The following is a 23199-nucleotide window of genomic DNA, read 5'->3' on the forward strand; positions in this document are numbered from 1 at the left end:
ATGGCTTCTCAACCAGAAGCGCCCGCCGCCGAAGTCCCCCCTACTGCGAACCCTCCATCAACTAAGCAAACTGTCGACCCTTGGAATGTTTCCGGAGAAGTAGGCGAAGATGGCAAAGTCAAGGCGATTGACTACAAAAAACTGGTAGAAGAATTTGGTACCAAGCTCATAGATCAAGCTGTCCTAGATCGGTTCGAGCGAGTCACAGGGCACAAACCCCATAGGTTTATGAGACGTCAGATTGTCTTCAGTCAAAGAGATCTGGAGGTTATCCTTGATCGCCATGAAAAAGTATAGCTTGAATCACATTTCTTAGCTAGTATTGTCAGCTAACCACGCACACAGGGAGAGCCGTTCTTTCTTTATACCGGTCGTGGCCCCAGTAGCGATTCGATGCACATTGGTCACACGCAAATCTTTGACTTCTGCAAGTTAGTAGTTTCGCAAACATCTGGGAAGACTAGATTCTGGGACTAAAAATAACCCAATAGATGGTTACAAGATGTATTTGACGTTCCTCTTGTCATTATGCTTACCGATGGTACGAAGCACATTACCATTTCCTCCCTTCACCATCCAGCAACTAACCAAGACTGTTATTAGACGAGAAATTTCTATTCTCAGAAAAGCGCACGGTTGAAGAGGTCATTGGCTACTCACATGATAACTGTAAGGATATCATTGCGATCGGATTTGACCCGGACAAAACTTTCATATTCTCCGACTACGAGTACATGGGCGGCGCATTTTATAGGAATGTCACAAGATTCAGCAAACTTGTGACTTACAATGTAGCCAAGGCCGTTTTTGGCTTCAATGAGAGGTATAATCCAGCCATTCTACACAATAATAGCTTCCTATATCGTGCAATTTGACTAACTTGACCACAGCTCGAACATTGGCAAGATTCACTTCGCTAGTATTCAAGGCAGCACATCGTTTGCCACCTCATTCCCCCATATTTTTGGCGACAACGAGAAAGAGACAGCCAAGATCCCCTGTCTCATCCCATGCGCTATCGATCAGGACCCCTATTTCCGTTTGACCCGTGACTGCGCGACACGGTTGAAGTACGCCAAGCCGTCATTGATTCATTCTCGATTCCTAGATGCTCTGCAAGGCCCCGGCTCCAAGATGTCTGCAAGTATCGATAGCTCGGCCATTTTCATGAAAGATACCCCCAATCAGATTAAGAATAAAATCAACAAATATGCATTCTCAGGTGGTCAAGAAACAGCGGAGCAACAACGGGAGCTAGGCGGTAATCCAGATGTCGATGTTGCTTACCAGTATTTACAGTTCTTCATGGAGGACGACGAGGTATAATCCATCTGACTCTCTGGCATTTCGAGAGAGCTTTATACTAATCAATGATAAATAGGAGTTAGCTAAGCTCGGTCAAGAGTACAGGGAAGGCAAGCTCTTAACTGGAGAGGTTCGTATCTTTATACCATCGAATATTATGTCTTTGCTAACAACTCTATAGCTCAAAGCAGTCTGCATTAAGCATCTCCAGGAGTATGTAGCCGGTTTTCAGGAGCGAAGAGCCAAGGCAACGGATGATGTAGTCAAACAATTCATGTCAGTTCGGCCATTGAAATGGAAAGGCAACCCTCGAGTAGAGAGAATCGTACCAGTCTCAGAAACACAAGCAGAAGGTACGGGTGATGGAAAACTCTCGAAGAATCAACTCAAAAAGCTAGAAAAAGAGAAACAAATAGCTGCCAAGAAAGCAGCAAAGGCTGCAGAGAGAACAGCTGCCTAGATCAGACAGGCGGGCTTCATAATAAACCAAAGAACAGTTCATCAAGCGCATTCCAACTGAACATGTGGCAATATGTCAACAACCCCAAGATCTTGTTCGAGAATGGGAGACTCTGGTAGAATCAAGAGGGTGTCTTCCATACAATTTATGTAGACACAAAGCGTATACACGGTATGTCACAATCTGAGCGTCGGATATCTAATTACTTAATCTACGTCACAAGAGAGTAGCGGCTAATACTTAACGTCTGTCGAGCTTTCCTGACAGTACCGAATTTAGACTCTGCATTGGCATATGAGCATTTCCGTAGCTAGAGGGACTATGCGTGACCCCTATCTCAAGGCTGATTCCAAACAACAAAACCTTATGCCTTTGCGAACATATATATGGTGAGGTTTCATTAGCGCCAATTGAAATGAGATGAGAAATGAACATGCTAGTTCAAATTCATGTATTCATTTAGGCATGGGACCAGGTCAAATTTGAGCGATGTTTATACATCTTGTATGTTACACAGTAGGTGACAGTACTTTCAAACAGCTGCATCGCCAATCTTTACATGCTCAAATCGGTCGACTCTCAGTCAGTTCTTGTATATCTACGTCATGCGACGCATATTAGACAATTGTTTGGCGATATTCAACCAGTGATGAGGACTGGTATGAGTGCACTCAGTTCTGAGTGTCGAAGGTAAGACAGGTATTACAGCGAGCGTAGGCATCGCAGGCGTTTCAGGTCTCACCAGTGTCGTGTCGGTCCTATCCGAGGTGCCTTTACCCTCGAATGCAGAATCTCCCGAGAATTCGCTTATTGGTAGGACAGTAGGAGGCGGTCTCTTCTTGTGTCGACGTGCGGTCCAGTTGAAAGCTGACGCAATCTTTTCCCATAAAGTCGTGTCCATGACGACTTTGCGAAGGACAGGCATGCAAGCAGCCACAATGGAGAAACTGGGTTCAAAGTAATTGAAGAGGTAGCCTCCAACCGCGTAGACTGGTAAACTGTGTTAGAATTTTTTCGGTGACAAGGCTTTTGAGTAAGCCGCAATATAGTATAGTCGATAGAAATCTTACATGGTTGATGCTCATATGATTGATTGGCAAGGCGTAGTAAGACGGCCATTCTCACTAGACCGGAAATGAGAGATCTAATGAGGGCCATACTTAGTATTCTTCTCTAAGTGTAAGTTTAACGACTTACGCGCAACCGAAACTCATTGCAATGCCCAAGCCGATCCTTTCGAATCGTTTGAGCTCAAGTGACTGCACAATTTTCCAAGGTAAGATAGTGAAATACGCATCCAGGCCACAGGAAAGCACTAAAAGTTGTAATTCTTAGTAATGATAACTCCTTGTCCTGGAGAGACACATACCTTGTACAGTGAGCCGAAGAGATGTGATGGACTCAAAGGATAAACATCCGTCTCTCGTGGTTTGTACTCGAAAGGGCTCGGTCGGGCCATCGCAATCCTGCACCCAGTAACTCCATGCCTGGATGGCAAAAAGAATGTCTATGACGAAAACTGAGAGGCCTAAACTACTCTTCCACCATCCTGTTGTGAGTCGAATGAATGTGATGGCCAAAGATGTCTTGCTGAAAGCCAAAGCCAAGGAGTTGAAAAGCCCCATCAAACTACCAGTCACTATAGTATCTAGTCAATAAATATGATTCCGCAAGCCGCCGTGAACAATTATTATCTTCAAAAAAAAATCTTCAAAGCTGAGGGGAATCTCACAAACAAAAGTCTTTGAGGGGGTAGTGGTCACATTCGGCTCAAACTTGTATGGAACCCATTCCCATATTGTAACAGCATTGCCAATAAGACATAACTGCGGAATTAGTCAATCGGTTAGGAGCTAGTGGTGTATCATATGTGATCGAGCAAGGATCTTACCAGTGCGGCCATGAGAAAGTAGTCATCAGACCATAGACGGTGACGTCCCCGAAAGAGATGGTAGTAGATACGCAACACCACAAGAGAGGCGGCCAAGCCGAGAACAATCCAAATGGCCACCTCGATCTTGGGGATGTTTCCGTGCTTGCTACGGGAGTCCTCGACGTCTGGTGCTACCACAGGGTGCAACTCTTCGATCCATTCCATATTGGATGATATCGTGCGCGTGTGAATATGCTAAGATGTCTCGAGTCGTATAAAGTGCTGGGTGGAAGGTCCGTGATACCTAGGCATCAGGCGGGATTCAGGACTGGCAAAGGTTCAGTCTCTACAAAAAGCCCTTGTGTGATGTTGTGCAAAAGAAAATCAAATCAAAAGGCAACCTGTGAGCTGGATAAACAATCACTTGCGAGGAGTGGGGTCTCACTTGGACATCGGACATGGAGGAAGTAGGGACTCGAGCAGGAAAACGCCCCGTACCTGCCCATCTTCTTCTCATTAGCAGCTGTATCTAAATTGTCTTCAGATGGAGGTTGTATACACCTACATGTACCTACATAGATACTTAGTACCTACGTATTGGTACCGTCACCACTATCTACGTGGCTAGTACCCGGGTAGATACCTACACCCCTTCATGCCATTGGTAAGTAACCACCTCAGTAGGTCGAGTACTTACATATATGTACATATATGTAGGTAGGTGATCGTGAACTACGTGAACTATGTCAACGTCTGCCCCAACAAACATATGCTGCTGAGACTGCACCAATGAATGGGTCAGCTTTCGAGTACCTAGTGCAATCCTACGAGATGGATATGTGCATATAGTTGACCAAGATTTGACACATGTCCACGTTACTCAAGCAAGCCTTCGTGAAGCATGTATAGAGTGTTCATCTTGATTATCATCCTTATCATTCCTACTGGCCCAGGTTCGCTATCTTGTATCAGCAATGGCTTCCAGACCAACACTCTCATCACTAGTAACAGCTGTTCCATCATCAGTGGGGAAGGCATAATACTTATCGAGTGTCTATGTGACATTCATTTTGGTCTTTCTCTTGTGCTGAAGCCGGAGAAACAACCTAGAGTCACAGTTCGTAACAGTATCTGCCTATGAGTTCTTCCATGAGTAAGGGCTGGTGTCTTTTAGATTGGGAAACAAGCAGGATGCAATAAGGGTACCGATGCCTAGCAGACCATATTGATATATCTTGTCCCTTCAACTCATATAATTACCAGCTCAAAGTACTTCTTTATCAGATTATACCTTTATGCTGATACTTCTAGGATTGGATGTTCCCTTCTTGTTGTATTCAGGTACCCAATGTGGAAAGAAATCCAGGTGAACTCAATAATGAGGCGGGATATCTATGTATATAAGCAACTACCTACATGTAGGTAGGTACTCAAGTACCTAGGATATGTCCATAATGTATTTCTTGCCAGAGTACATAGGTACTTGATTTAGGGATGTACTTGCCTTCAAATCTTGCTTGCACTGGTATTACTAGGCAGGTAGATACCTACCTAGGTAGGTACTGAGTATCGGCCTGTCTTCAACATACCTACCTATGCCCTAAGCTAATGCCTTAGGTAGCCTCAGTAGAGGCACTATCTAGCAATTAACGTACACAGATTGATACATATTATCGTGAACCTTCTGACCAGGTATGATATCGGCTTATATCTACACCTGATATGTACTTATGTACGTAACTATGTAAGGTCTCTGGTAGGTACCTACCTACCGTAGTTGAACCACAACTTGTCCCAAACAACGCAAAAGAGCTAGATACCCGATAAGGTTAGACTCGAACTTTAATCTGCATCATATGACTCCGCGTCCAGGTCGCGTTCTTTGTCTAAAGATCTAGGCAAATAGCTAAATGCTGTAGCCGCGTTAATTGATTTCTCACCTTTCCAAACTCTCTCTCTCCATTATCATTGTCGCAGTTCGGATGCTACATGTAGACATGCGACATGCCGCAGAATTTGGCAAGGTCGCTGCCTGTGGCGGAGCGAAAAACCCTTGCGGGTGAGGATGGTAGCCAAGACAGCCACGACAAATTACTTTTTCTCATTCAAGAGCACCGTATCGGCGTGGTAAGCGAGAATATGCACATCATTCATACTCCCTGCTCTAGCCAATGACAGCTGATCATGTCCCCCCAGACGACCAATTCACCCACTCTGAACACCAAAGGTACAAACGCAGAATACCATTATCTAGGCATTATAAAATTCATCTACCTATCTAACACGGTTTGTTTTGCTAGTGGACCTTGTCAGTGCCCCGGCTTCGAACCCAGTCGCAACAAGACGAAAGCCATCATCCCCACAGTCCCAGGTAAGATACACGTACCCTGACGAGACTTTCACGCACGGACGCGGCTGTTCAATTGTACAAGGGTGGTACTGATGACGAAATCTAGCACCTCAGGAACGCGTCCGACGCGTCTGCGAACATCCTGTACTTCAACACCAACATCTGCGCCAATCGTAATACCCACTCCAACATAGACTTTACTGCTGTTAGTGCTACATCAAGTCGGACAAATAACATAATCAGGTCGACAGCACCTTCATCGACTAAGGCCCAGACCAGGGTCGCCCAAAGACCTCCCGCCCCATGCGATGCATGCCCTTCTAACCCAGATATACGAGACGATGATATATCCGGATCCATACCATTTGCCGCATCGCTGAAGACGCAGACTAAGGCCATGTCTTCTCAATCATTAACCCAGTTGAATGAAGGTCGCAGCTATGACCAGTATTCTCGCGATGGTTCGCAACCATCATCTCCACCAGGAATTCTGGCGGAAGAGCATCGTACCCTGCAAGAGGGAGATACTGGCTATGTGAGCTTCAAGGACTCATTCGACATACCTGATACCGCTCCAGTTGAGCCTGTCACGCCTTTTCCTCAAAATAATGAAAATGATGATCCACATGATCAATCCCGATTCCCGTCACAACCCTCCACGGCCCGTGCAAACCCCTTCGCCCCCGAAACTCCAGCAGTATTCCCTCGGCCCTTTATATCTGGGGATGGTCAGCTTATGGCAGCATCCCAGTTATTCGGCCAGACGCAGCCAACGTCTGGGCTCAAGAAATTTAGTCCAACATCATCGCGCCCATCGCCAAATATTTTTGGGAATAATGTAACATCACCGACTCATCCTACATCGTCACCTTTGAAAAACAGAGGGTTTGGTAGCACTCCAATTGCGCCTTATATGTCGACACCCGGCTTTCCCGAACATTCATCTCGGCCGCTAGAGAGCAGGACATCTAGATCGCCGAGCCCAGTGGGCGCACCAGGCACAGCTGAAGAGCGAGACCAGGGTGATGTCGATAAATCCCCACTCCCGAAGCCTGGTTCTCGCAGAGTCAGAATTGGACGGGAGCCTATCAATGAATACCGCCCCTACCGAAAGCCAAGTCTAGATAGTGAGAGGACGAGGTCATCGAGTCAACACAGCGCAGATTCAGATTTTGAACGAGAAGAGGCTGAACTCCGTCGCCGGCGCGCTAGGCTACACAAAGCAAAAGCGTCAAAATCATTCCCAGAAATTAGCGTACCTCTTCCTAGCACAGGGAGAGCTAGTGTTGAGGTGCCATCGACGAATCGCTCTAGACGTACCAAAGGTATTCCAGAGACGATCTCTGAAGAGTGTATCCCGCAGCACGATGAGGACATTGTTGCAGATATGGGCGCCTCGCAAGAAACTGTAGTCGACTCGCAAGATATAATAGTGCAACAGAAGCCGCCGAGTGGAAGTGACACCCCGACCTTACCGGCTACAGACGCTAATAAACCTATATGTGATGAACCTGGTCGGCCATCAAGTGCCCCTACAGAAATTATAGATAGGGAGATGATTCCGGAAACTAGTCCTGCTTGTACCTTTACCGAACCACCAAAGTTGATCGGGGACATCATGAAGGAGAGCTCTAGTGCCCCCAGTGGTCTACTTCCATCATCTTACCCAACACTACCCAAAGGTGCCTTCGTCGCACCATCATGCTCACCGAACAAACTTAGCCAGTCAGAGCGCAATCCATCTGTGACATCAGTCATTGATAAAAGGGGTAGAGATTCGAGTGCTGCTGCATCGTCCCCACCTATCGTCCCGGCCACGTCACAACGAAATACCGGACGTCGATCCAGAAGGCTTGGTAAACCGAAAACACCATCCTCGACAGCATCTGAATCTCTTCTACCTTCTGATCCCGGCACAACGTCATCCACACTAACTGTACTGTCAGCAACACCAGTCATTTCCTCTAGCCTAACACCAAATACTGAGGATGATGTTGAGCCTCTGGAAAGTATTACTGCTGTCTCTTCTCCTGCAGAGGACCGAGGCCAGCGAAGGGGCCGTCCGTCTTCGTCATTACCCGACGTAACACCATCCTTAGCGAGAATGAAGCCAGGTGATAGCTCCCGGCAAAGCTCTAGGAAAGGGAAGGGTCGGTTTTCACGTCACAGCTCTCTATCACTAGATGAGCTGGACAAACCATCAACAGGTTCTACACAAGACTCTCGGGCTGTCGCTCGTAAAGCACCTAGGAAGTCGACCACACTGCGTGAGTTTCAGACAAAATATGGATTATTTGAAGGGATGGTATTTGCGATCTCATTCCAGGATCGTCAGCACTCTCAAAGAAGCAAAGATAAGTCTGTATCAAAGAACAGAATCGAAGAGATGATTCGACAGGAAGGTGGTAAAATCCTGGACGATGGATTCAATACCCTTTTTGAATTCGATACGCTCACAGTAAGTGTCAAGGCGCCACACCCAACTATTCTATCCAGTTCATTGAAGCTCGTCAATAATGGGACTGGGTTCGCCGCTCTGATAGCCGACGGACACTCGAGAAAGGTAAAATACATGCAAGCCCTTGCCTTGGGTATTCCTTGTCTAGCACCTAAGTGGGTTACCACTTGTGTATCAAAGAAGGAAGTAGTTGATTGGTCATCGTATCTTCTATGTGCGGGATCAAGTACATTACTTGGGGATGCCATTCGGTCTAGAAACCTTCAACCATACGACGCGTCGACAGCCAAGTTGGCGCAAGTAATATCCCAACGACCGAGGCTACTTGGCGAGAGTAAGATTCTTCTCATAATGAAGAAAGCCAAGAACGAAGAGAAGAGATTACCTTACGTTTTCCTTGCTCAAGTGCTCGGAGCGTCTCTTGTGCGTGTCCAGAGCGTTGAGGAGGCTAGGGCCAAGTTACGAGGATGCGAGTCTGGGGATGAAGCCTTCGACTGGGTCTATGTGGATGACCATCTCCAGGATGCGAGAAATGCCCTTTTCGGTTCCGGCTGCAGCGAGACAGGTTCTAAGAAACGTAAGCGTATGAGCGCGGATACTGATGTGAACAAGGACCGGCCACCGAAGCGGATTAGGACTCTGAACGATGAATTGGTCATACAGAGCCTCATCCTTGGGAGACTGGTTGAAGAGGACGAGATGGAAGATTAAGCAGGGTCCTGCCCGCTGTTCGTTATTTGGGAAATGGCTACAGGTTGCATATTTACGGCGTCTCGCTCTGGGCATCTACAGGAGTTATTGTTTCAGGGGCTAATTCTATACGCCACCGAAGGGAATGCCCACAAGACGGCATAAGGGGCGTAGTGATTATTATGTATGCTGAAGGTTAGGTAAATACATTAACGGGATGCACATCTAGTAGGTTTGCGATGCTTTGTGCTGTATATATGTACAGATGGTTCGAGGTTACAAAGGAGCCAGACATTGTGATAGGAATAGCGGGACGCACTATAATTCTTAGCCGCCGATCTATGTCGTCATATGACGTGAGCTTTCTGAACATGATGCTGCCCGGACGCAATTCCGTCTTAGGTATTGGGTGCAAACATAGCCCTGCGGTTCGGCACGTCGAGATAGCAAATGAGAAGACAGTCTACCCGAGGCATTTCTTTCGGCTCTGGAGTACTGTACATAGCAGGAAGCCTAAGGCCTTTGAGTGTTTGGTCTGCGGGGCGGCGGGGTGGGAAAATTTACCCAGATTCTGTAGATAAACCTAGGGCAACGGAAAACTTAGCATCCGGGGTGGAGAGGCTATCCCAACGGTCATGATCTTGATCGAGATGTTAAGTGTTTGATCGGGAAATTTTTTACGGTTCTTATCCATAGCCTGCGACTGGTTCGTCGCCAAGCCGGCTCGCCTTATGCAAGTGTAAATGCCTCCTCTTCCCACGAACCGGGGGAATGAGGCCCTGATTGGTAGGTTAGCGTTCAGATTAGGGGGTAATTACTCTGTTTTCAGGGAATTCTTGGAATGGTTTCCAAACGAATGGAGGTTTATATCGTGGGGGCGGTTTTCATTCACCCTTCTTTTTTTTTGTTCGGGATACTGAACCACGTTTTCTTGGCAATTCTGCCTTGCTGCATCCCCCTCCCTTGTCCCCTCTGTGGTTCGTCAATCGCTTGGGGGAGCAAGTCCATTTGGTGTTCAGTGCCTTTAGATACCTACGTACCCAATCCAAAGCCCGTTACTATTGGAAGAGCTGACTCATTCGCTCGAGGCTAATAATCATAACATGCTCATGTGTGTGGATAGGTACAGACTGATAGAAATGTTCCGCGCCAGAACTGATACCCGGATGGCGTCCCGTAGATAAAATTTACCTAAGCGACAACAAACATCGCTGGACGGTCGCCTATGCGGGTACTTACATGTAGTAAGAGATTCTTTACTAACTGTACACATAGTAGGTATGCGTATTGATTTGGGGTACACTACTGTAGGTAGATCTACAACATCTCGACCAGCCTCCTGTAGAAATACATACATGCACATATCCTTAGTAGGTACTTGGGTAGGAGCTTGCCTGCCCCCGCACTTTGCACTTTGTTCTCTTGCCGTAGGCGGGTTTGCTGATAAGAGCGCGGAGATGTGCGAGCCGTTTTCAGCCGCGTCCCCGAATGCAGGTGTAGTGATACCTCGCACGGCATGAGAGATGGCATCGGTGCATTGATAGGCTGGGCTGTGGGGGGGAGGGTGAGACAGAGGCATTGGAAGGGGTTCTCCTCACCAGAATCCTCACCCACGTACTAGTACATACATATGTGCTTACATGTATGGAGGGGCGGGCATGTCCGTGGATTGCAACTATTGACTATCCGCGAGAGCTGATGCGAGCTGGGATACTGTAAGCTCTGGGTCTCGAGGGTTGGATGCTAAGGTGACTGACTTGATTGCCTTACAGTAATAAGCTGAGTGAGGATGTATATGTCTATGGTCCGGTTGCTTATAGTAGGACTACGACTACCGGAATAAACCTTGTTCTCTGGAATGGATACGCGAGCGGTTAAGAGCTAGTCAAGCAGAGAAGAGAAGCTATATACACCTATAGTAGTACAGTAGTGCGGAGGTGTACTGGGCGTGATGTTTTGACGGCACACGATTGGAGCTTCCCAAGAGGCGGTGCGGTCACCTTGCCAAACTGGGGAGCGCCGTACACTTGCACCGCATCCTTGCAATCCTTACCTACTTACAGGAGACATGATGCATACCTGACCGCCTTGCACCTGTACCTGTACCCGTACCTGTATCTGCCTGTAGTAGGTAATGAAGGCCGCATCGTAGGCTTGTCAAATCTTTCCTTCGGCTGCAGTTGAGAAGATAGGATGTAACTGGGATTGAACAAGGCTTGTGTCAATGCACCACCCATACAGGTACCTACCTAGGTAAGTCGGGACGAGTCAACAGGCGTCCCATATCATATTGACTTGTGGTAAAGTTGCTGGCATTTACTTCGAGAAGAGTATGCTCGAATCCAAATGGCTTAAGGGCAGTTGAATACAGTGGGTATTATAAGTGTAGGTATCCTGATATACCCGTTCAATCGAAGGTAGGCCTGGAGTTATAGCGACAGCTTGATATACGCTTTCAATTCAAGGCAGGCCTGGCTTATATATTACAAGATATAGGGAATGACGTGTAGACTACGTCCAGTATGGCGGAACATGTATCATTCCAAGATTTTGGATCGTTTGACGGACGAAGAACTAATTTTTATTTGGGGGATTTCCCCAAGGGATAGATAGGCGAGGCGACATCTCGCCTGTGCTGTATGTACCGGTAGGTATGTATATAAAGCCGCCAAGATGCAGCCAGATGCATTCAGGTACCTCAGGCCTTGCATTGCGTCTTGTATCAGCTCGCGCTATCTAGAGATATCCCTCTTCTATTCTCACTCTTGCTTACGTATTGTGTTGTTGTTTTCAAAGAGGAGAGGAAGCTTCACGATTGACACCTGGCACCTGTCATTGCTGCACATCATTTTCAGGTACGTTACGCAGGGCGTTTTCCCACTGGCCATTGTTTATTCTGAGCGGGGAGCATCCTGGACGAGGAAACCACTCGGGCAGTGCTCGGAGGAACTGTCAGTTTGATCTGGCTGTCATTTGAACTCGGTATGTCGAAACGTTTCAGCAAGATCTAAGGCTTTCCATAGAGGTCAACCCCAGAGTCTCATCTGCTCGAGCGTGACTACGCCTGGTTGGTTGGAGACGGTAGTATATGTCAGCAGATTGATTGTATTGTTTGTGTTGGACGAAGCGGAGGCGGCATCCGGTCATTGAATCTTTATATGACCGACTAACCTGACCATCTACATGGAAACACATACAAACTCCAAGTTGTACTACCTTCTCAATGCATCATTGGATCACCTACCAGGTACTGACTGCTGGTAATTCTTCGCAGGCCCCAGAGGTCCCCTGCCAATGCAAACCACCTTATCCTCATTGCATGATATCCTTGCCACCCAGCGTGGCTCCGAGTGTCGTTGTGAGAACCCGAGAGCGTCAAAATTTACGGTTCTACTTACTACATACAAGACCTTCTCGTAAGTGGGTCAGCCATCTTTTTGGTCACGATTACACTGTAAACGCAACGGAGCCGTCTCAGGTTAACAAGCGGCATTGCTTTCGGTGCAACAATTCCGGTTGAGGCAATTGGCGGTGCTTAAGGTCAGGCGCAATACAACACCTATATTCAAGCACGCTGGCGAGCGTTTATTATACGATTGAAAACTTGGCCAGTAGGTAGTAGTCACTCCCTACCTGTTATATAGCATCTTTTGCTATAGCTCACAGCCATAGCTACGTTGCAGAGGCGACTCGGGAGGTAGGCTGGTTGAGCTGACAGGCAGGCAGTTCCTCGGCGCTTCAGAGGGAGCCAGTCCTGTTTTCAGCTCAAATTTTCAGCTTAAATGATCACCCGTCTGTCCATCAACTCCACCTAAAACGAAAGGGCAAAAAGTCAGAGGGGAGGAAGACGACTTACACAGTAAAGAAAAAAAAAAAAAAAAGAGACTACCTATCCGACGACCCCATATATATATCTTCGTACACGATCTCTCTTACCATTGCTTACGGTTAACCATTCTTATCTTCGCGGTCCTGCGGCACAGTAGAATACCCGGAGGCAACCGACGACTGGAGACTACCTAGGTAGCCCTTGGCGAGCACTCCGGAGGCCACTGGCACGATTAGCTGAGTCGGCACCGGGCTCAAGTCTTTCGCAAGCTGCATCCCAATTGATTTTATACTAAACACCAAAAGCACGCTAGAGACTACTTAAGTACAGTCTACGGGCTATCACTAGAGAAGGGCGCCGGCGAAACCGAGAGCGAGATAGAAAAAACGGCAGCCGGTAGGTAGTGCGGTTCTTAGCTTGTACAACGTTGCGCGACTGGGCATTAGCGGGCCCAGTGGTCTACCGCATACACTCGAAAAACTCGAACAACACTAACAAGACACTAACGGCCTGTAGCCAATCATACAGCGTTAATTCCTGGGGAAGTGGGTATGATCTTCACTTTATACCCACTTCCCCAGGGAATAACGCTGTATGATTGGCTACAGGGCCGGTAGTTTGTGTTAGTGTTGTTCGAGTTTTTCGAGTGTATGCGGTATGCAGCGCTCAAGCTGGAATGATCTGGGCAGAGATCTGGGGTTGGTTTGCTCCTTTGCGCGCCTTTGCGCTTTTGCGACCCCCTCTCCTGTCTGTCCTGTCTGTCCTGTCTTGTTGACCCATACCTACTTCTGCCTACTTATCATCACATGTACCTTGCACTACAGTATCTGGTTCCTGCTGACTGAGTCATAGCACCTACGGTACATGGAGTAGAGGGGCTTGACGATATCTCGACAATCTGGGTGTGTGATCTCATCAATGATCGACGGTTACACGATACCTACTTATCTAGGTACTCTCTGGAATACGCACGCATAACCTTGGAAGGAACATAGTAAGGGCCAGATAGTTTCTCTATTGGCCTGTTGGCGCCGAGCCCTCTCTGCAGAGCTCTCGACTCTCTGGTACCTTTTGCGACAGACAGCGACAGACCGCAACGTTCTCGTTGGACAGGCCAGAGACAGGCGAACGAACTCCAATTGCTTGGCCACTTGTCCCCCACTAGCACTAAAGTAGCTAAAGTAGCTTCATATCGGACCATTTGATCACATCTGCGTCGCTACATACCTACCACTAGTACTAGGTAGGTATACTAGTACCGGTACCTGTCCAAGTCCACTAAGAACTCGGGCGGGCAGGTAAGGAAAGCGGTACCTTCCCTACCCATCGGTACCTGGTATTACCTGGCTATTTCCATACTATCGTAAGTACTCCCTCCCAGGGCCAGTACATTGCTCAAGCGAGCGTTCGGCCTGCCTATTCCTACCGCATAACCTTCCTCTACCTACATACTTATTTTACATGCCTCTACTTTTCTCTCTCTACCTTTACCTGTGCCTCTGCCTCTGCCTCTTGTTTCTATTCTCGTCATTTGATCCATGTTCGATCTGTTGGCCTCCCTTTCGACACAACAGCATACCGTACCGTATTGCAGCATGTCAGGATACCTACTTACCTATGCACACAGTTGGTGACCTTGCAACCAGCTCAAACCGACACGTCCATCAGCTACCGACCTACATCAGACCTACACCAGACCTACACCAAGACCTACTTCGTACATCCACACCTCCCGCATCCGCATATAGACCTCTTTGATAAAGTAAGTGAGTGCACAGCAGCGAGCAGTGACCAGCTTGAACACCCAGCCCGCACCGGAAACGCACAACATAGTTGCTACAACCTCCACATTCGTCCACTAGATAGGGTACGCATGCTTCCCCCATCAAAAGAAATCAGCCCACGCAATCCCCATTCCAGCTCACGTCGGGCCTCGCACACCATCTTTCGCGCACCCTGCATTTCTACCTGGCCTGTTCGTGGATGCCCCATGCGACTTTCGCTATAGGTAGCGCATCGTTATTGGTAACACGACAGTCTCCCAGAGCTAGCTGTTTTTCTTTTTGATTTACCTATTTCTCGTCCTGCCTCTCCACCTTCACATCCTGCAACTACATCCATAGCATGATCCTAGATCCATGTGATTATTCATTGTCGACTCGTCCGTCTAGACGCTCTGTGATAGGACCCGTCTGGGATGGCCAAACCTTAAGCTTGATCTAACGTTTCCGACTCCAATAGGCAGCTCAGAAACCATTGGTCCTTAATTCTACTCAAAACCGAGCTCGCGCGTCCGCACTTGAAGGGGCACTTTACTAGCCAGACCACACTATCTTAGTCCAACTGCCCCGACCATTCCCAACAAAGAGATCTGTTGCGCCATACTGTTGACAAGTTTCAATACACTACCCTTTACGTCACCTTGAGCGAGGCATCAAATAACCCTCGACTCGTTTTAATCATGTATGACCCGGATTATGGCACGGCGAGGCGACCGTTGGACCCGGCGCCGCAAGTCTACTCTCACTCAAGGTCAAGAACAACTTCCTCCAATACATTCCCTGCGCAATACTCGCAGTACGCTCCGATGCCCAATCATTTACAACAACCCCAGCCTTTTACTGGCCACGCTCGACGCTCACCTTCGGTGAATACCTTTAGCACGACTTCGAGTAATGCGCCAGCCGACCTCCGCCGAAGTACGTCTTCGAGGTCCATTAGCAATCAACAAGGGGGCTATGTTGCCCTACTCCGTAAACAAAAGGCTACCGTGTGGTGTGATCGAGCACAAGCCGAGGATCCTCGCATGCTTGCCCAGCAACGCGCCGCTAAACAGAGAGCAGCCCAGGAGGTAATCGGCCGCACGACACAAAACCGGACGTCGACAGGTATTAGTGGTGCTGGAAAGGTTGTGACCAAATTCAGATACCATGGCAAGCCGGGCGTGGTTGGATATACCCCAGAAAACAACTACATCGGCGTCGGTGGAGTCCCACTGCGACTAAGTGCCACAGAGGTGGAAGGTGAAGATAGCGAGGATGATGATGTTTCTGCGCGGAAGTTGCACCACCGTAGGACAGGGAGCAGTGGACGTAGTAGCACTGCTAGCGGCCGCCGCGGCATGACCTATCGTACTTCAGGTAGCATAGGGCAGGGTGGTAAGCGTTGGAGCCCAAGCGACACACCAGAGCGAGGCAGCATCGCGGATGATCCTGAGTACAAACCAGCAGAGGACCGAATTGGACGTGCCACCAGCACACATAGTGGCAGTAGTGCAGAGAGGGCAGATGCTTTACCTGAGCTAGCCAGCTCCAACGCTACCAAGCTGGCAAGCAACAGTCTATTGAATGCAGCCCTTACGAGAGAGAAGAGCGTCAAGAACCCGGAAGATCTGAAGAGGAGAGGCAGTGTGGATGAGAGGACTATGACGCTTACGTCTGGTCGACTTTTCATTGCCAACCCGGATCAATAAACTTGCATCATCGAATTAGAGGAGAGGGAAGGTCTCGGCAGTATCTAATACCCAGTGCTGACTAGTTGTACCGGCTGTAGCTGGTCCTGTCACACATTTTGCATTGTATGGAGTTTATGTTATTCACTCTCTGGTTTACTTTTGGTTCGATCCGGAATAGGAGGTGGTTGAGGTAACAAAAAGGACAAGAAGCGGTATTTAGTCAGCCAGCACCACACGATCGTTTACTCGATATCATTCATTCCACTATCACTTGAATTGCACGTTGCAACAAATACCGTCGCTGCGGTTGCAACTATCTCATTTTCCATTTCATTGCGTCTAATGAGCATGAACACACTTCCTGGGCGAGTTGGAAGGTGACAAAAGAGGTCCATGGGGCTTGACGGCTAGCCCCGCCAAATTAATGTGTATGCCGTCTGTTGTATGCCGCGATGACTCTAGATAGGGCTTCTTGTTAGGAACATTATCAGCTGGTACCTGACTGTCTAATGCCGAGATCAAAAGACATTGACCTATGTTAAATTTGTCACGCACACGTCTCTCAAAGGGTGGCACTTCTATACCTTCGAAATTAAAGACATCTAGATGCAGTCACTCCCTTAGCTGGCTCGATGGCTGGTCGAGCCACCCTGTTTGGACAAGAGTAATATGAATGAATAGGTAAACAGATGAATTTGTTGCCTTGAAGTCATAGAGTAGTCAGGTCCTCGACAGAGGTCTTACAGCCGACAAGCATCTCTGCCCTTCATATATATTATACCATAGGGGTATACGTGCTATTGTGCTACATAATTCGATATCTTTAAATTTTGGTGTAGCATTATTAACTTCAGCCATAGTATATAGGCCATTGATAACTCAAGAAGAAATAGCTGATAAACATCTGCGACACTGGAAATTGAGTAAGCGGTATCGGATTATTGGAACTTTCTTTTGTGAATTGACAGGTTCGCTTGTTGGGTTTGGATAGATCTCGTTATTCTATATGAAGATCAAACAACCTCGAGGAGTTACCAGACATTCTAATTAATCTCCAGCAGTATCCAGAGCCTCTCATCTCTTCTGGTGCTTCCTTTCACAACACAACAACCCGCCTTCTTCTCACAGCGCATGCACTCACAACCCCGCCCCTCAATAAATCATAGAAGCAACCCCTTAGAAACCCTGTTCCTCAACCTGAGCCTGAGCAGCAGCAAGTGTAGCATCCGCATTCGGATCGACAAATCCACAGCCTGTCTTACCATTCTGGAAAGACGCGGCCTCGGCGCTGCAAATGCCTACTTCAGCACCGCTGCCATCGGCAGCCTCAGCGCCGCCAGCGCAGCACGCAGACTGGCAGTCTGCATCATTGATGCAGCCGCCCGTGGTGAATTGCGCGCCCTGGCCGTTGCCGACGTCGCGGGCGCCGGCATTGTTAGGGCTCAGCGCGAAGGCAGCGAGGACGACTTTTAGATGAGTTAGTAATGTTAGCTTCGTAGAATCAGAAGTGAGGGAGACGCAAGTCATTTAGGAAGAAGTCAAGAGGGGATATCGCTTACAAGAGAAGGTAGCGAAGATGCTGACGCGGACCATTTTGCCGTCTGTAATAGCGAGAGACTGGCTATATATATATTATGTCGAGAAGCGAAAGACGACACCCGGTCGTTGTATTCAAATTAAATCGAATATAAAGAAAGGTCGGACTAGCCGAGCAAGTAGTTGGTTTAAGGAATGAATGGCTGTGCGTGGTGGAAGATCAAAGGTGAGCGCGGGGATCTCTCGATGGCTTTATATCTACTGCTCATAACATGCGCGTCTCCGTATTCCGTAACTCACCTATACTGATTGCTACTATACTCTTCCCATCAGAGCAGGTTCTGTTGGCGATCTTCGCGCGAGTTGGGATGGGTTGTAATACGTGATGTGCGGCGTGCCTGAAACCACAGCCGGTTGGGGCGTCCCGGCTGAATGAAGCGCTGCTCGTCGCAGATCCGTCACATGCCGTCCGTGATTTTCGGGAAAAGAACGGCGGATGTGGCATGACAAGAGATGACAGAGTCTGGTTCGCAAGAAATTGGCTTCGTTTTATTTCAGATGACAGACGGTTCGGCTCGTCATTGTGGATGTAGACGTTTCATCTCGGGACTTTGTATGTGACATCCGCCTTTGCTATGCACTGATGATGCAAGTACCACGCACGATTCGACATGCCAGAGCAGCGTCTCATTTATTTCTATTCTAACAAGGTTCACAGTTTACGGGATATATAATATGCGTTAAAGAGTCAAGGATTGTTGTTCCCGACATGATATCTCAGACTCTCTCTTAGCTCTCCAAGAATTTTGTATATTTGACGGCGCAGATTTTGGCGAACATAGGAAATACACCTGTAACCGTAGCTGCCTAGATGTAAATCGAATAAAACACGCTCCCGATCCTGTAAGCTTAGATATATTAGCAACGATCACCGCCGTCGTAAGCGAGTTGATTCCCACATAGCGATGGACAATATGGTGCAACAATGGATGGGTGAGCTTTGGGAGCAGCCGCATTTGATGTGGTTTCATAGTCAGAAAGCAATATGTTTTTTTTTCTACAGAGTTGCGCTATCTGTGAACTTCGACAAATACCAGGAGGCCACGTACCAGGCGATGGTACAACACATTTCCTAGTCGAGATATATCAACACAAAAGAATATGTGTACGTTATAGCATTTACCACCAACATCAACTTTGTACATTCAATGTTCGGTAACTTTGACATTGCTAAGAGGCACGAGGACGCGGTCGCCCCTGAATCTCACGGACAACCTCCCTAGTTCGTGCATTATCCACGAAGCTGAGCCCAATTAGTTCTACCACTTCGTCAACTGTGAAGTAGAGACTAAGTTCGCTCTCCAACCATAAAAACTTGACGTCTTGAAGGTTACTCTGCAATACTTCACTCAGATATTTGAGTCTCAACCAATTGCTAGCATATTGTGAAGTAGATGGTATATCATCCTTGCCAGCATTAGGAGGGAGGAATAGATCATCTAACTCCGTGACTCGCGCAATCAGGTTAGCGATATTGTAAGCATCGTCTTGACCAATTCCAGCAAGATCCATGACGTCGGCAATGATCTTGGAAGCAATAGTATCCACCAAAGAGCCCACTGCCTGGCTCCAAGCCGATTTGGCTAGGATCTTAGACCAAGATGCGGCAGTTGAGCGTACATAAGTTGCAGCATTATCAACTTGAGATTGCAGATTCGAAGAGCCCAGTTCCTCTTGTTGTAGTAAGGTTTGAGATCCCCCAAGCAGATCGCGCAAGATGGTACGGCGAGTTGTCATCTCAGAAGAATATGCGCGAGTTGCGAACAGCTGCAGAGACTTCACATCGTTCTCTAATCGTAACATAGACTTCGCTCGAGGTACTAAGTCATCCCTAACTTTCCAGTTCTTGACAATTTCAGAGAGTCTTTCGGCCAGATATGTCGCATCATTATAGAGAAACCTTCGCCGCGTTAGTTTTGAATCAGAGAGAAAACCTGAGGATTCGCCTACATATTACCGCCAGCATCTAAAGCATAATAATGCGGAGAGACTGCTCTAAACATAGCCAATACCAGTGTTGGAAGAGAAAACAAGCCAGCGGCAGCAGTGGCCATGGGATTTCCATCATTGCTAGACAACGGCTTTTAGTCGGGTCTAATGCGAATGGTTGATGGATGACATACCTGACTAAATAGGCCCCATCCTCTAATATAGCTAATATGAGCGAAATAACAGGTTCTGGCATAGACGAGATATGATATGTTTCTTTGAGTGTTAGCTCTTGGATTGAAGGAACTGCGGCACTGTCACTTCTAGGTGCGTCAGCTGCCTCGTCTTCATCTCCCCAGCCCCATGCTGCCGTGGAATCATCATCTTCTGTTGAATCAGTCTGTTTAGTGTTTGTATCAGCAATTGTGATGTTTGTCTCTTTATCGTCCCCTTCGTCACCCCAGCCCCATGCATCAGCACCGTCATCGACCCCATCATCATCATTCTTGGCTTCTTTTGGCTGATTTTCATTTCTCGTAGCATCGTCATGGTCATCCCATGCTGCATCCCATCCATCGCTATTGGCAGGGACGCTCTTGTTAGGATCAAGTCTTTGCCCTTCCTCTTGAGATACAGTCTGCGTTTCTATTCGTTCAATTTCTTTCGAGTCACCCAGCCCTTGCGTGAGCTTTATACGTATCGATTCTAGAGCTGTCTCCCTGCACTTAGCAAGCCATACCCGCGGCACAGTCTGTACCCATTCCTGTAGCTCTTCAAGCCTCGAAAAACCAAGAGTTTCAACGCGGTTGTAGAAAGCTTCGGTGGCATCAATAACCTCATGGAATTCACCCATTTCTTTCAGGGAGGCTGGGACCGCAGGTTCTAGCCATGAAGTAATAATACGAGGCAAGAGATCGGGCATCATACAGCTTGACAGCGAAGAGACCAGCTCTTTTGCTAATCGCTGCGAGAGATACTCTAGAACAGTTTCTAAATCTTGGAAAAGAGATAGCACCGTCCTTTCTGCTGTGCCAGTCAATCGTAAAGCGGACTACTATAGTTTAGCAAACATTCTCAAGTCAACCAGGACGAAGCTTACATTCTCCACAATGATGGTGGGCACATCTCCACGCCGGAGAACAGTCCTTGGGCCTAGCAAAACCCTGTCCAAGTCTTTCCAGAACACTAACATCCTTTTGTCAACTTCTTTGTACGCTTTGAGACCGATAACTGCGTCGGCAAGACTTAATTGCTCATCTATAGAGCAAAGGTCAGTGACATCATAGCTAAAAGCTGGGCATAGTTTATACCTTGCCGTGAGTCGAAGATAGCTACTCGACTAGTGGAAGCGTCTATTTGTACAAGCGAATTCCAAATATGATCGAGAACTTCATGGACTGAAGACTTGAGCTCAAATGCTCGGATATCTAGGAGTTTCATGACCCGACATGATTTACTGATAGAAATTCCGTCAAGAGCAACCCACGATTCTAAAAAATGATTAGCAAGAGGCGTACAACTTGTATAGCAGTCATCTGAATCTCACGCTCGAGTAGATGGAGCGCTTGTAGAATGCGCCTTTCATCCCGTGCCGACTCGACTTGGTCTAGCAGTTGGCTAACACGTTTGATACGGGTCAAAGTATTGTAGAGCTGGTTATTGTACGCAGACTCCTGTCCAAGAAAATCGACTTTGTTGACAGCTTCCTGTATTGCCTTTCCGGACACATCAGGTGCCTCGGACCGTCGCACGATCTCGTTCGCCCAATTGCGCGTTCGGTTGATGTCGTCTTCTAGGGACTTCGCATTCGCAACCCACTGGTCCACGTCCGAGGCAGTTTCCTCGTTGATCATGTGAATCTCAGTCTACGAAACGCACAATTAGCCTCGGGGGGAAGTTTAACTTGCAAGGTTGACACACCTCAAGGTTCGATTTGGCGGCAGCTAGAGATTGTAATGCGAAAGCGAGATCGTTGACTTGTATGTGCCTTGAGGAAATACCCTCTTCAGGAAATATTCCATTCAAGGAGAATGCCACCAAGGCCGGGCCGACCTGGCTATCTTGAAATTCCGCCATATCTTCCGAGACCTGAATAATGCAGCGATCGCGTTCCTGATCGGCGGTATTGGTGAAGCTGCCTGTACATGGACAGGGAGGCGCGAGGTGCAGTGCGAAGAGGCAGCGTTCTTCGGTATTATTCTTGGCTTTAGCCACTTGGTCAGCTCATAGTATAAAAGAAAAACTCATTTCGTGTAGCGCAGAGCCATAGCTGGTCAAACGTAGCAAACGTACAAAAAGATCATCCCAACTCTAGCTCTTTGGGTCGTGATAGCTTCAAAGGAACAACCTCTCGTCCGCATGTCATCACCTGCATACGCTACAGAGGAGCTCGGGCCAGATATGCCCTAACCAATTTACCATGTAGGCATGTACCTACTCTAAGTGGCTAGGTAACCTATCTCAAGTACCTACCTATTGTACCTACTAGTGCAGGTAGGTAGGTAAATACATGTAGATATACATATGTAGATTATCGATTACCTTATCTGTATGTGTACAGTACGGGTTCAGGAATTATAGCCAATCACTATTAGTTTTGGCGAAGGCAATGTAGGTATCTGTACCTGTACCTGTCAGCAGAGCTGTACATACTATAGTACTTTAGGTAAGGTACGTCCCCATATCCTACATGTACCTTCTAATCCATGAAGGGATACCTATAGCGGGGTACCTAGTTGCCTAACGGCGCGTCCATCGCCCAGGTCTAGCCAGGGCAGCTTGCAGCGGCAATAGTATGCAGGTAATGATGAAATTCCTAGGGTAGGTACACCGCGGGGTTCACAGCCGTTGGTCAGATCTCATGCCCACCTACCTGGTCAACTACAGCTGGAGATTTCACAGGAGCCCAAAAGAAGAAGACTGCAGAGATACCTTGATCTACTTGGTAGATTGCAACTTGGATTTCGACGTCTCTACTATCGCCATCTTATTATTATCGCCTTGTTCCTCTCCAGGCCAGGTCAATTAGTCGAGAAGAGCTTCAATCTGCCAATTAAGCCCTTGTCCTTTTTCTCCCATCTGGTCTCACCGTTAGGTACGGATACATACACCTTGTCCATCGCTTTCGTACTTCGACCATCAAAGCCTCTTTAAGCTGCACTAGGTATCTATCTGCCAACATAGTACCCACGTAGTAAACCGCCTCGCCGCCAACTCCACGATCCTCCGCGAGCATATTGTTACTGGAGTCCTGCA

The 23199-nt window shown here is 47.7% G+C and overlaps 7 protein-coding genes across 7 annotated transcripts; 4 read left to right on the forward strand and 3 right to left on the reverse strand.

Annotated features, from left to right (window-relative positions):
• On the forward strand, window positions 1-1765 carry F5B22DRAFT_633599 (tryptophanyl-tRNA synthetase; the record flags this gene model as incomplete). The annotated part of the gene is made up of 7 exons (XM_047976852.1): window positions 1-291; window positions 346-431; window positions 492-541; window positions 604-823; window positions 891-1320; window positions 1382-1435; window positions 1487-1765. The coding sequence occupies 7 exons, from the start codon at window positions 1-3 to the stop codon at window positions 1763-1765; spliced, it is 1410 nt and encodes a 469-aa protein (XP_047834860.1).
• Window positions 1766-2031: 266 nt separating this feature from the next.
• Window positions 2032-4106, reverse strand: F5B22DRAFT_590188 (uncharacterized protein; the record flags this gene model as incomplete). Its single annotated transcript, XM_047973787.1, has 6 exons — window positions 3657-4106; window positions 3498-3591; window positions 3135-3404; window positions 2963-3080; window positions 2836-2909; window positions 2032-2755 (listed from the first exon to the last, which is right to left on the reverse strand). Coding segments are annotated over exons 1-6 (1150 nt in total), but the record flags the coding sequence as incomplete, so codon positions are not given.
• Window positions 4107-5642: 1536 nt separating this feature from the next.
• On the forward strand, window positions 5643-9157 carry F5B22DRAFT_642514 (uncharacterized protein; the record flags this gene model as incomplete). The annotated part of the gene is made up of 4 exons (XM_047978137.1): window positions 5643-5765; window positions 5835-5865; window positions 5939-6009; window positions 6095-9157. The coding sequence occupies 4 exons, from the start codon at window positions 5643-5645 to the stop codon at window positions 9155-9157; spliced, it is 3288 nt and encodes a 1095-aa protein (XP_047834862.1).
• A 5189-nt stretch (window positions 9158-14346) lies between these two features.
• On the forward strand, window positions 14347-14834 carry F5B22DRAFT_590213 (uncharacterized protein). The gene has a single exon (XM_047973788.1). It carries the CDS (start codon window positions 14427-14429, stop codon window positions 14721-14723), a length of 297 nt encoding a protein of 98 aa, XP_047834863.1. The 5' UTR covers window positions 14347-14426; the 3' UTR covers window positions 14724-14834.
• A 592-nt stretch (window positions 14835-15426) lies between these two features.
• F5B22DRAFT_633602 (uncharacterized protein) lies at window positions 15427-16437 on the forward strand (the record flags this gene model as incomplete). The annotated part of the gene is made up of 1 exon (XM_047976853.1): window positions 15427-16437. The coding sequence occupies one exon, from the start codon at window positions 15427-15429 to the stop codon at window positions 16435-16437; it is 1011 nt and encodes a 336-aa protein (XP_047834864.1).
• Window positions 16438-17294: 857 nt separating this feature from the next.
• Window positions 17295-18535, reverse strand: F5B22DRAFT_344605 (uncharacterized protein). The gene is made up of 3 exons (XM_047970925.1): window positions 18256-18535; window positions 17979-18158; window positions 17295-17885 (listed from the first exon to the last, which is right to left on the reverse strand). The coding sequence occupies exons 2-3, from the start codon at window positions 18010-18012 to the stop codon at window positions 17596-17598; spliced, it is 324 nt and encodes a 107-aa protein (XP_047834865.1). The 5' UTR covers window positions 18013-18158; window positions 18256-18535; the 3' UTR covers window positions 17295-17595.
• Window positions 18536-18904: 369 nt separating this feature from the next.
• On the reverse strand, window positions 18905-22430 carry F5B22DRAFT_590218 (uncharacterized protein). The gene is made up of 7 exons (XM_047973789.1): window positions 21865-22430; window positions 21491-21809; window positions 21255-21434; window positions 21044-21201; window positions 20139-20995; window positions 19966-20085; window positions 18905-19915 (listed from the first exon to the last, which is right to left on the reverse strand). The coding sequence occupies exons 1-7, from the start codon at window positions 22018-22020 to the stop codon at window positions 19186-19188; spliced, it is 2520 nt and encodes an 839-aa protein (XP_047834866.1). The 5' UTR covers window positions 22021-22430; the 3' UTR covers window positions 18905-19185.
• Window positions 22431-23199: the final 769 nt, after the last annotated feature.

Source organism: Xylaria bambusicola (assembly GCF_022495145.1).
Source record: "Xylaria bambusicola strain CBS 139988 unplaced genomic scaffold F5B22scaffold_4, whole genome shotgun sequence".
NCBI classification, from domain to species: domain Eukaryota; kingdom Fungi; phylum Ascomycota; class Sordariomycetes; order Xylariales; family Xylariaceae; genus Xylaria; species Xylaria bambusicola.